Consider the following 13,662-nt stretch of genomic DNA (forward strand, 5'->3'; position numbering starts at 1 on the left):
TTTTTTAAAAAAAGAATTTTTTCATAAAGAAAACTTCCTTTGGTAATAAGCAATTCTCAGTCTACAAAAATTCTGCTCCCATCAAGAAATGACCAAGTATAGACCCATCAAAATTTACTTGAGAACTGTCACCAAAATTAACACAAAGCAAGAAGGCAAGAACAACAGAAAGAGTTAAGCAAATGTTCTGGATGAATGAAAATAAATCTCAGGAAAGATTAAAGGAAAACAATTAGTCAAAAAGAAAAAAAGGTGTACACTGGCTTTTGGATCCATGAGCCAATAGGTAAATGCAATTGCTTTGAATCTTTAGTGATGAAAGGAAGTTCAGGGCCAGGTATACCTGCTCTGCTCAACAGCTTGGGCTTAGGTCTTAATGTACATCTACTAGCCCACTAGAAACACTTGAGAATGGAGAAACTTCTGAATGAATCAAACTCCCACCTGTTGCATCATTTCCTGTCTCTTTCTAAACCAGAATCTAATTTACTACCATGATTAGACTATACCACTACATGAATAATTAAGAAGATAGATAAAAGATCTGCTAAATGTTGGTGCTGATTTACAGTTATATTGTTAACAGTTACAGTAGAAAGTAACCTTCAGTCACAGTTTATCCATTCATTCATTGACTAAACAGGCATTTACTAAACTGAAAATAAAGCAATCAACAAAACTATCTTTCCTCATGGAGTTTCTAATCTAATAGGAAACAGACATTCCCTATCAATTTGTGCAAACACTCAAATATTTTGAGTGCTAGACACAGTGGGCAATCTAGAGATGGTTAAAATAAGATCTACCAGCCAAAACAGATATTAAAAGGAATAAATATTTTGAATCCATTCAGCAAGCGTTGGCTTGAGGGCTTTCTACACATACTAGAATTTTCATCTCATGCAGATGTTGAAGTCTACCAAGAAACTTCAAATCTACTTGCTAGCCCAGATTTTCATCTCTATCTCAACTTAGATTATCTTCTTCACTCCTTTTAATGAGTGTGCAAGTCCTTTCAGACACATGGCTACATGTTACCCATTCTCTTTGCCTAACTGAATTCACCTATTTTTATAAAATCAGCCATAAGGAAAAACATTATTAGCCACCATTCATAAACAAAGGTTCTTCTCTGGGCTTGTCTCAAAAGACTGTGTTTCTAGGACTGAAACTGGTACTGCAGGTTCAACTATAGTTACAGAGTTCTTGAGATCAAGCCCATCACTCAGAGTCTGCCATATTTGAGTTTAAAGTGATGTGCTTTAAAGACTACTGCAAACTGGTATATCCTAGAGATCATTTAACATCAGTGTTGGCATAGTAATCTAATAAATTAAATAACCACTGATAAGTCCCACAGGCTTATAATTATTAATACAACTCTTGCTTTTAATGTGTAAGAAAGGGGAATTTATGCTGTCCCACTTCCTTAACACAACTTATATAAGTGGCATGCCCTTCATTCGTAATTAGCTCTGGGGGTCCTCTCTGGTCCAATCTTGGAATCTATCTCTTGGTTTCTCATGGCTCAACAAGAAAATATCTCCTTACCTTAATAACTTCTCTAAGTTATTTTATATGATTAAGGATATATATTATATCATTAGAAATTTCAAACTTAAAACTACTCAGTCTCTCTGTTTTCACTAAATATTTTCATATGAATTGATCATATCCAATTACCCTAACGCCTGCCTTTGAAATGCAGTCTTTTGTTTTTCTTGTTCTGTTGCTGAACAGTATTGATGTTTCTAATATTATATTTTGATGTATTCTAGAAAGAAAAGCATTCTAAGAAAAGTAAATGTTTTATACCAACTATAAGTAATACAAAACACAGAAATTATGAGATTACTTGGTAGTAAAAGCAAGCAAAGAAAAAGAAGGGATTCCCTGGAGCTCCTGAAAGAGTCTGGCTTCCTAGCTGCAGATAGAATTTCTTAAAGACTTAAACACCGAATACATGAAACAAAATTTTAATGATACAAAGCAATTTTGCACTAGGAATATCCTCAGATGGCAAGGGGAAATTCCAATGAGAGTCAAAGATTAATAGTTCCATGTGAAACTTTCAAACTTAGAAAAGAACAGTAAAGATGCTCCCTTGTTTTTGAGTTGTTTTGAAAAGTAAAATACAAAAGCAAACAAACAAAAAAAACAACATCAAGCTCCCATGTATTGTCAGAAGTACGTGGTCCACAGCCTTCCCTACAAAGACACATACAAAAATCCATTAATATGCAAAATGCAACATGGGATAAATCTAACACCAATTTCCGATACCCTGGTATTTTATTATATAATTGCTATAAATCTAATTCACATCTGTTCGGAGATACTAGCTCCATTCCTTTGGGGTGGGAAAAAAAATCACATTAACCTCACCAATAAATAATATGGATATATCTATGCACATTCCAGTTTCTTCCATAAATTCTGTAAGTTACTTGAGGGAAGGAGCTTGTTTTGTTCAATAATACCCTTCATATATAAAATATTTGATCTTTGTATTAATAATTCCACTGATCACAACAATCCAACTAAGGTTCAAAGTGTAGAAATAATTTCTTTCTTTACTGTGGAAAAATGGCAGCCAAGAGATATTGGGAATTTACCTCCACCACAAAGCTAATAAGTAGATGGGATGGAATCAAACTCCCGTGGATCCTAGTTTACTAGTTGTACATTCCTTAAATTTACTATTACAAAAATTCTGGAACCCATACAAAAGGAGACAGAGTAGTACAATGAACCTCCATAACTTCAACAGTGATCAACTCATAATCCAGTCTAGCTGGATTATTTCAAAACAAATTCCAGGCCTCCTTTTAGGTGAAGAAATGAATGAATATTTCAATGTTTTTGGTTTTTTTTTTGCCAGTCCTTTGTCTTGAACTCAAGGCCTTGGCACTGTCTTTGGGCTTTCTCAAGGGTGTGGTACCTGCGATTGAACCCCAGGGCTTTGTGCATGGTAGGCAAGCACTCTTATCACTAGGCCACACTCCCGGGCCCTGTTAAATACTTTTTGACCTCCCTGAATCACTTAGTAAAAGAATTAAATATACATAATGCTCAATAAATACTTACTAAATACTAGAAACTCTACATATGTAATAACATCATTATCCATTCCTGATTCTCACAAAAATTAAACTTAAATTATTCCTAAATGGAACATACTCATTCATTCACTAACATTCATTCTGGGCTACAAAATGCTGAGAACCATGCCAAGTGTTTAAGTTACATGAAGGAACAAGACAACAGTTGGAGACAAACTAAACAGAACTTTAGATTCCCATACTCAATGAAACCAAAAGAAGAGTAAACAATCGATACTCTAGCAAAGGGAAGAAAGATACATAACACCAGATTTGGAAGAAATGGTTTTATTGTCAATGTTCTTTAGGGAGCTTTACATTCAACTGTTGTGCTTGTCCATGAACTAATGTGTCCACATATAACATGTGTAATGTCTTGAGGAACTGAAATTAGTCTCATTGGTGATGTACTTCTTAACTCAATGTATCAGTATATGAAGAAGAAATCCAAATTCTTTGTATGCAAATCATGCAGAAGAAGAAGACAACCCCTGGATGATTCCATCCAGAACCATCACCTTTTGGAAATTATTAGGAAGGTTTTACTTAATTCTGCTCTAACAGTTTTTCCACTATAGAAAGCCAAAGAAATTAATTTATAATGGGGAAAAAACAAATGTCAAAAAATTCAATCAACTGAGTAAAATGTATTCACGAGACTTCACATTCTTCCATTTCAAAATGTTCAAATCATTTTCCAGTTTTACTGAATATTTGCTCATTTCCTAACATTAATATCTTCTCCACAGTATATAAATCAGGTCTGGCGGTACAGTTAACTATGGGAATGACTTTCTTGAACTTTAAAACTCAGTTTAATATAAACTATAGAGACTGCAGTAAAACAAAAAGAAACTTTTTCAGCATTTTTCAAGTCATTTCCCAGGAAACCTAGTAAGTGTAATCCAATATACAAATCTGTTCTCCCTTTTTATTTGACATTTCCTAATATGAACATTCTCTCATGTAATGGAAATAACCCATATGGTCCCCTCCTTAATAACTAGACTCTTACTATTTTATCCATTTGTTATTCATTTTATTGTCACTGGATATTAGGGAATAAATAGACGTGATCCCAAGACATTCTGCCTTAGGAGCTTTATAATGGGAAATATAAAGTTGTACATAGGAGGAAGTTAATATTACATTTTATACAAGCGAATTAATATAAAGGAACAGAAATATACTAAGTACCCACATAAGAGGTCTGCAGTTGTCAGGGTACCAAGAAAGCAGAAATGTACCTCAAAGAGGAATTAAAGATCTTATCAAGAAGGTGCAACAAAATGCAGACCCTAGCATTTCAACATTTATAAAGAATGGTCACAGGGAGGGGACCAAGTGCATCTTATGAGGTAAGTCCAATTTAAAGTCAGAGGTAGATGTCAAGAAGGCCATTTAGGGGAAGTGGAGGAGTCTGTCTGCCTGTAGCATGTATAGCATACATACAACAAACACATGCAAAGCTGGGTGCAGTGGCTCACGCCTATAATCCTAGCTACTCAGGAGGCTGAGATTTGAGGATCGAGTTTCAAGGCCACCCCAGGCATGAGACTCTTATCTCTAACCACCAGAAAACCGAAATGGTGCTGTGGTAGGGTGGTCACCTTGAGCTGAAGAGCTCAGGAACAATGCCCAAGCCCAGAATTCAAGTCCCAATGAAGAAAAATTTTGAAGAGGAATGTGTACTTGAACATTCTGTGTGTGTGTGTGTGTGTGTGTGTGTGCGTGTGTGTGTGTGTGTGTGCTGGTCCTGGGATTTGAACTCAGGGTCTGGGCTCTATCCCTGAGCATCTTCCCTCAAGACTAGTGCTCTACAACTTGAGCCACAGCTCTGCTTCCTGCATTTTGGTGGTTAACTGGATATGTCTCATGGACTTTGCTGCCTGGGCTGGCTTCAGACCAAAATCCTCATATCTCAGTATCCTGGGTAGCTAGAATTTACAGGGGAGAGCTACCACTGCTTGGCTAAACAACAGTGTTTGGCTAAACATTTTAATAAAAAGTTTTATATATCTACATTAGTTATCACCAAACTCTCCCGACATCAATGTTAACCTAATCTAGTCTACTCAGGAACTCAGGACACGTTTACTGGCCATGTTAATATTCATGGATATAAAAAACATAGTCCTTTTCACAGGTCAGCAAACATTGCCATTTAAACTGAAAATATGTTTACATCTTAAGGGAGGTTTTGGTATGCGATGACCATTAGTCATCCTGTTTTGCTTAATGTGGCTCATAAACCTGCCTGAACTTCAACTTTCTTCAATCTTTAATTCGTATCTATGATGCATGTAACCTGGGAATAAAACAGATAAGTAAAGGAACTTTATTTTCATCTCATGACCCATAAATGAACCATAGCTACTTAAGACTAGATCAAATCTAGGACCCCATCTAATTATAAAATTCTCCATACTGTGATTCTAGGATGGCTACAAAGTCAGCTGTCGCGAACAACTTTAGGCAAACTATTACAGGCATAGGATGGGTTGGGGATGGTGAGTTATCTTATCTCAAATGTTTTTATGATCTCAGGTGGACCTCTAGGTAACAAGTTTGCACTCGCAAGGATTCTTGCCTCAGAGTGTCCTCCCTCACTTGTCAGGTGAAGAGACCCAGGTGCAGCTGGTCAAACAAAAAGTCAGTGATGGAAGCAAACTGGTGATAATTCAAAGCAACTTCCCAATGGCTCTTACAAAAACCTTTGCTGGTTGCTCTGCTGGCCAATCTGACCCATCATGGATTGCTACTCAAATGCTAACCTTTAGTAGAAAGCTCATTATCAAGCCATAGGTGTCCATGTGCAATACTGCCTCCTAGATGGTGGACAACGCCCAAGATCATACATGAACACTAGTTCCTTTTGTTATCTGGGACCCACATTTCATCTCTGCCATGTTTTCTGCAACATCAGGAAGTTCAAAATTGATCACGTCCTATGAAGACAGAGAAGCATATCTGAAACAGCAATAGCTCCTCAGAAACCCAGGGCAACATGTATTGACTTATGTGTTATACTGTCTAATTTAAGTATTACTGTATTCATTTCATTAAGTACTAAAGAGGCTTTACGTAATACTTAATTCACCAAACATTTCAATTTTTTCTACTGTTATCTAAAATGAATGTTGAATTGCTTACTTATATCTACTACATTACTACTTAGCTTAAATGAGTGTGATTATAACCTAAGTTCTTTAAAAGCACAATTCATAGTATAAACGTATTTTTTAAATAGATATGCTTCAGTAGAATATCCGACACAATTCAGAAATTTTCTGAATTGATATCACTTATTCTCAGCAAACCTTCCACTTTTTCACATAGGAAAGTAACTCCAAAAGACATTTACATTTATATATTACCCTCTTGAGAGTCTGTTTTTTTTTTCCTGACTCTGACAAATCTAAAACTCCCATGGTGATAAGTTACATTAGAAGGATATAGCCATAGATTCAGAATTATAAAGTCCTTCTATGCAGGAACAAGGCAGAAGTAGAATAACAGTAGAAAAGTATTTGTTTACCAATAAACCTTGACAAATTGGAGACTTTTCAAGAAACTCTTCAGAATAAAGGAACAAACATGATATTTAACGTATTGACTTGTGAACAAGTCATTCCTGTCTTCACTGAAACAGGTCCTACTCAGTGTTACTAATCCAAAAAATAACCTTTATTTGTAAAGATTTCCATGAGCTACCTACCTGAAGGCCTGGCTTCATACAGAGCCAAATAAGATGCCACAATTTGTCTATCTTGGAAGTTTTTCTAGAGAAATCATAACTGTACTACTTTCCTTTTTATGCTGCATATTCGTGAGATGTTTAAAGAGAAAAATTACAAGGCCCTAAATAATCTCTGTGCCATCTAACTTTTCTTTGTTTCTTTGTTTTTTAAAACACTAACTGCATATTCTAGTAAAAAGTTAACATATTTAGACATTTAGAGCAGAAATTACTCTGAATTACTTTCATCAATTAATATTCTAATAAAGTTAATCCCCAAGGCAATAATATTGACAACATTTACCTACATTTCACTTAGGTATATGATACTACCATATCAAGGTTATGTTGAAATATTACTCCTTCAAACATTGGGAAACCACTTGAGGGAGTTGCCAAGAGAGAGTGATTTACCTAGGTATCTTTCCAGCACTCACAACCCTGTGTTATTTTTTTTTCTAAATATCTGTTGAATAAATGGAGCAGATGCTCTATTTTTTTAAACTTTTAAATTACCTTTAAGTAATTGTACAAAGGGGTCTGGATTCAAAATGTCAGTACAATGCATCTTGATCAATGTCATCCCTCAGATCATTTTCCCTCATCAAATATTCTTTTTTTATTAAAAAATTTATTAACATTGATTTTTACATCATATTTCAAATGACGTGTTTAACAAACAAGTATTCAAGAAGGGAATCTCTATATACAATCACTGGCACTTAGATTTTAGAACATAATCAAAATTAGGCTGAGGGATTGTATGTCATAGAAATATATTAATCTATGTAATAAAACATTATGTCTATAGAGTCATAAGTTTTTATGTCTATGTAGTTGTGTTTATATTTCCAGTACCATGTCAAAAGCATTGGATACACAAATATTGAGTCCTCGCTCTTGTACTGTTTGGATCTAATAGCCACATATTAAGGATACCATGTGCCTTTCAAATATTCTTATATATTAGTTCCATGTTAATACCTTCCTATATAGGTCAACATGTATGTCTTAAAGATGAAATTTAATCTTCAAAAAACATGTGATTCTGATTACCATTTAGTTATCTTGCCTATCCAACCATCAAATTCCTGGTAACTAAACTATGAGAAACATAAACTGCTCTATAAAACTGATTTGGCTGAACTAAAGAGAAATGAATTGCTAAGAAAAGCAACTCATTCCATAGCAAGGTATAACCTACAAGCGGAACTACTACTTCTGATATGCTCAGTCCTCTATCCCAGATTGTCATCTTCAGGTTGTCTGACAGCACAGTAGGCCCCTACAAACAGATGGTGAATAAGTGCACTGCTGACAAAACTTGTTTTTATGTTTTATCTCTTTCGATGTGTTTTAGTTCAGGATGAAAAACAGAACTCATTCATGGAGTGCAGAAACTCCAATTCTGGTTCATATTGAAGACTGATTCTGGCAAAGCCTCCTGAATTCAAGATTAACAACTGTAAAATGAAAGTAAATTTACATTTCAGACAGTATTTGGATGATCAGGCCTGGGTCTGGGAGATATCATATGCAGGTAAGCAGGAATTGAGCCATCATCTCTGCATGCACACAGTGCCTGGGCCAACAACATCAAGTCAGCCTTTTCTGACAAATCTTTCAAAATTAAGTCTTAAAACGTAAAAAAAAAATCTAATATGTTTATTGTGTTCTTTCAAGCTTAGGAGGTTAACTATCTGTGGGCAAAGCCTATAATTATCATCAATTACTTATGACTTGAAGGCACTTAAAAAGGCATCTGCCTTTCCAAACAACTTTGAATAAGCCAGGCACAAAACTGCAAAGCTAATACTATGGACAACAACAATTATAGGTTTGGGGGCTCAATTTTGACACTTTTGGAAGAATTGTTGTCACTTGTCATTTATTTCCTGACCCTGAAAAAAAGAAAGTCTTAGTAAAATTTCTGTAAAATCAGAAATTCCTAATATAACCCAAGCAGGTAAAGGGGCAGTGGTTGTCCAAGGCAGAGGAAGAAGAAACAGGAAGGAAATCAATAGAGAATGGAGATGTTCAGCTCTCAAGGGAGACCTCATGAATAACTTCAAATGTCACTAATTTCACAGCTTCTGACTGATTTTTTTTTTCTTTTCTTTTCTTTTTTTTTTTTTTGGACAAACCTCAGACTAATTACTCTCAAGTAGCTTTATCATTTCTAAAACCTGAAGTGTCTGAGTTCCAATATCATATATTCTATAAAAATAGATAAACTAATGCCCTCTTGAGAACCTATTCTAAGGCAAGAGTCCCACAAATCTGCTAAAATACAAATACTCAAGATACTTGATGTAAATTTAAGCTTACAAACTCTACAAGGTAGGTTTTGTCAATACCTCAGTACAGGTAACAGCAATTATAGAGAACGATGCCTTTTTTCTTCAATTCACGCTACAGTCTTGTATAATTCACACTTGAGAAGCCACGTCAATTTCAACATTTCTAAAGATAGACCCATCCAAGAGGACAAAGCAACCAAATAGCATGGATCAGTCAAAATGTACCCAGCACAACTTTCCTATTTGGGCTTTGTGAACAGTGTTATACAGTCTATGAACGCTCCATTAGTAAGACATTATTTTATTTGTATACTTGATAATCACACTCTATAGAACAAGTAACAAAAATATAACAAAAGCTTTGTTCTTAAAATTCTAGGGCTGAAAGTCATTCTTTGGGAAGAGCTTCAGTGATTCCTCTGAGAAAAGAATGAAGTCTGGTGAGTTGAATGACCTCCTTCCCCAAAAAGTTTTTGTTGTTTTTCAACATGCACACACAGAGAGACACAAAAGGCAATCTAATTCTTTTATATAAATCCCTATCTTCCAGAAACTTATTCCCCCAATTTCATTATCTTTCTGCCTCCCAGTATTGACTAAAGCATAGGCTAATGTGGTCCTATCTTTACAACCCTTTACTGCTTTATTTATGTATTTATGATTCTTTGCTGCCTTCTAGCCTCAGTGCTGGTAACAAAGCATCTCACAAATCACGGAGTCCAGGATAAGAGGAGACAATTTAGAACCTCCCAGGAAGATTTTGGAGATATCTGTCTCTCTTGGGGGCTTGGTATTTCAAAGGTCAGTCCTGGGTCTCTCCATTTTGATGACTAATGTTAAATTGTTTTGACTTTTTACAAAAATATTTAGCTATGCTTATTTACATAGTTTCATCCACAGAGCACACAGTAGGAACATATTTGTCGAACAGAATCCTTAGATGGATAAGAAAAAGGGAGACAACCCTCCAAATCTCCTTTCTCCCACACATTAAGAGCCCAATAAGGTTAAAAACTACAACTCAATTTATACAAGCCTCTCTGCATTCCTTTTTTACTTCAAGCTATGTAGCTATGCATTGATTTCAGAAAGAAAAGGATGACACAACCACACACAATGGGGAAATTCCAGGATCACTAAGAAAACATCATTATCCTAAATCACAAACACTTTCTTTTAATACTGGTTACTACATGGGAGACTGCTAAGAGTGCTGTTGTCTACCCACTTGCACAATTAGTCCCGGAAAGCCATTGCAGAACATGTAGAATCTAAAGATGCCACATCCTGGATTCACAGCTAACCCCTAACAGAAGTCTAAGGACTATGTCAGCACAGAGGCATTAAGTAGTACAAACGTGAGACAAGCATGCAAGACATATCCCCCCCCACCTGATGGTCCTGGGGGTTGGAACCCAAAGAGGCTTATGCTTGCTAAACTGGCCCACTACCACTCACCAGCCCAATTTTATTTTATTTTATTATTTTTCTTTTAAGATAGGGTCTCCCAATGTGTGTAGCCTGGGCTAGCCTTTACCTCTGAATCTTCCTACTTAAGCCTCCAAAGTGCTGGGATTGTATCACCATACCTGTCTTTGGAAGACATTTTTTTTCTTTGTATTTTGTTGATTTTGGGGTTTCTTTTTCCCATCTTGGGGCTTGAACTCAGGACCTGAGCACTGTCCTTGGAGTTTCTCAAGACTAGAGCCCTACCACTTGAGCCACAGCACCACTTCCAGCTTTTCTGTTTTGTATGTGGTACCCAGGAATCCAATCCGGGTCTTCCTTCATGCTAGGCAAACACTCTACCACTAGGCCCAAACGGGCCCTGGAAGATATTTTTTAAAATAACATTTGACATCATGCATCACGACTGAAACTTCCTAGACCATCAGCAATCATTTGGCAACGGTGATAAAAAGAAACTATGAGTGGGGTTGACAAGTTCTGCGTTCTGCATTTCTTTAACTTGATTTATACTAGGCCCCACCCTTAAAGTTCTCTTCTAATTATCACACAACCCGTTACCTCTCCATTCATTCTGAGTCTCATAAAGTCTTCCTACGGCAGAAAAACAAATACACGTATGTATATACATGGGGCTAGCAGAACCTGTTTCAGGATGGCTGGGTTTTGTCCCCAATAGGACCCAACTCCCCCAGGACCCCCAAAAGGCAGCAAAGAGAATGCACTTGGGAGTGGCCCAGAGGCAAAGAAGTAGGTCTTTTTTTGTTTGTTTGTTCATTCTGGCGGCAAGGTCACTCGGGCTCTGTGGATAAAACCCACTCTCACCTTGTCTGGCTAATAGATCGCGCAGGGCCTCCCAGGCGACCCCGGCCTAGCACCTTCCCGGACCCAAGGATCTCCCCCTACCCCTGGGCTCGGGGCCCCAGATGGCGCGGTCCCTCCCCCCTTCCACTCCTCACCTGACCACGTTGGGGTGTTCGAAGGTCTCCAGGTGCCTCAGCACCGCCACCTCGCGGATGGTGGAGAGCGGCATGCCCTCCTCGCCCGTCTGCACCCGCACGCGCTTCAGTGCCACGAACCGACCCCCGTTCTTCAGGTCGCGGGCCTTGAACACCTTGCCATAGGCGCCCTCCCCGATCTCCGCCACGCACTCGTACTGCTGGTCCGCTCGGCTCAGCCCTTCCTTCTCCATGACGCCCGGCGCTGCGTCGCTGGGGCCGGTGGGGGTGCGCTCGCCGGCTGGAGCCTTCGCTCCCTCGGTTCCGCTGGCCTTCGCCCTGCCCGCTCCGGCGCTCCGGTGCCTCGGCTGCCCGGATTCTCGTGGCCGCCGAGACTGGATGGAGCGACCTCCCCGCCGGCTCGCCTGGCTCGACTGTGAAGCGGCGGCCGCGAAACTCCGCCTGCCGAGTCGCCGCGCCGCTGCCGCCGGAGAGGAGCGAACCGCCGATCCCTCCTCTTCCCTCCCCGAAGCGAAGTGTCTACCCCGACACCGAGGCGATCACATACTCTGCCGGGGCGCGCCTCCGTCCGCAGTCTGAGCACCTAAAAGACGAGAGGGGAAGGCGAGAAGAGAGTGCCGTCAGTCATCCCAGGAGCCAACTATCCACGGGGTTCCTCCAGACTTCCCTCCTCCAACTCCCCCTTCCCGAGCCCCCATCGCTACCCTCCGCGCGCGCGCCCCGGCCCTCTTCCCCCGACGCCGAATCCTTCCTGGTTCCTCCAGAAAGGCCAAGTTACTTGGCGTTGCCTGGCCGGGGCTGGAGCCGGTCTTCGCGCGGAGGCTGCAGGGGCCCCTCGGGGATGAGCGCCGCGCGGGACGCAGTGGAACGGGAGGGGGCGTGCCGAGCGGCCCAGAGTGTGCCGGGAGCGCGGGGGAGGGGAGGCGCCGGGCGCGTCAATGTCACGGCTTCATATTTATACCTATATCATCGCGGCTCCGCGGCCCCCCTCGCTTCCCAGGGGCCCGGACCGGCGGGCAGAAGGAGGGTCGAGGGGGTGGAGATGGGCCTTCAAAGGTCGTGCGCAATCTGGTGGGAAGAGACTTGGGAGGTTCACCCATGTGGGGCCCGCAGAATGTGGGTGGGGGCTCCTGGGACCTTGTAACCCGATGCTGGGAGTGTGCGAGAAGGGGTGGTCAGACATCTGCTCGGAAATTGTTGCCTTTCTTTCTACTTTCAGTTTTTCTATGAGCAGACATTTAAAAAGGGCTCCGCACATACAAACGGTCTTTTTTTTGCGGGGGGGCGGAGAGGAGTCCATGGTGGGAATTCTCCCTCCGAGCCGGAGGACCTCCCTGGTGGAAACCCGGGCAAGACAGCCATCTGGTAGAGGAGGGCTGCGGGCTACTGAGGGTGGGCGACCGAGGGTCCGAGGAGGGGCGGGTGGGTTCCCCGCCCCCCGGATCCCACAAGGGGGAAAGAAGTGTCTGACACATTTTGGCTAGCGGTGTCATTAAAGAATAACTTCAGGGGCAAGATAGCATAACCGTGACTCATCTCGTAAGTTTTCAATTGACTTCAACCATGTCAAAGCGCAACCTCCCTTCAAAGGGGGAGGGGTGAGTAAAGGCGATAAGAGAGGGGCTATGATGGGGGGGGGAAGGACTGGAGAACCTCTATCCAGTGCCAGTGGCGCCCCGACCTCGGGAGCGGAGGTGGTACGGTCAGTCTCCCCTTGGGTTAGAGGGCCTGGTCAGCACCCCCTCACCTCTTCAGCACAACAAAGCGCCCGGAGCGGGTGGGGGGGTACCCTCACTTACCCGACCCACTCAGCAGCTCCCCAGAACCTAACCATCTCCCACCCACCCCCACCGCCGCCGCACACCCAGGGCCCGACATTTGCCACGCCACAGCCGCGTGTCCCGAATTCTCGGGAAACCTCAAAATTACCTGCCCCGCAACCGCTGGCCCGCTGGTCTTCTGGCAGGAAGGAAAAGGAAAGAACGAACACACACACACACGCACGCACGCGCGCGGGGCGCGACCCCCTCCGGGTGCGGGCGGAACGGACCGCCGCGTGGGCAGAGCCTCCCACACTCGCTCCTTTCAGAACTTCC

General features: G+C 41.0%; 1 protein-coding gene across 1 annotated transcript in view; it reads right to left on the reverse strand.

Annotated features, from left to right (window-relative positions):
• Cdk6 (cyclin dependent kinase 6) overlaps window positions 1-11,884 on the reverse strand; it is a 181,926-nt gene extending 170,042 nt beyond the window's left edge. The window contains exon 1 of the mRNA XM_090333119.1: window positions 11,567-11,884. Coding sequence (XP_090189245.1) covers window positions 11,567-11,799 — 233 coding nt within the window. The 5' untranslated portion in view covers window positions 11,800-11,884. The remainder of the gene's footprint in view (window positions 1-11,566) is intronic.
• Window positions 11,885-13,662: the final 1,778 nt, after the last annotated feature.

The sequence above is a fragment of the Megascapheus bottae genome, chromosome 5, assembly GCF_031878675.1.
Source record: "Megascapheus bottae isolate mThoBot1 chromosome 5, mThoBot2.hap1, whole genome shotgun sequence".
In the NCBI taxonomy this organism is placed as follows: Eukaryota; Metazoa; Chordata; class Mammalia; order Rodentia; family Geomyidae; genus Megascapheus; species Megascapheus bottae.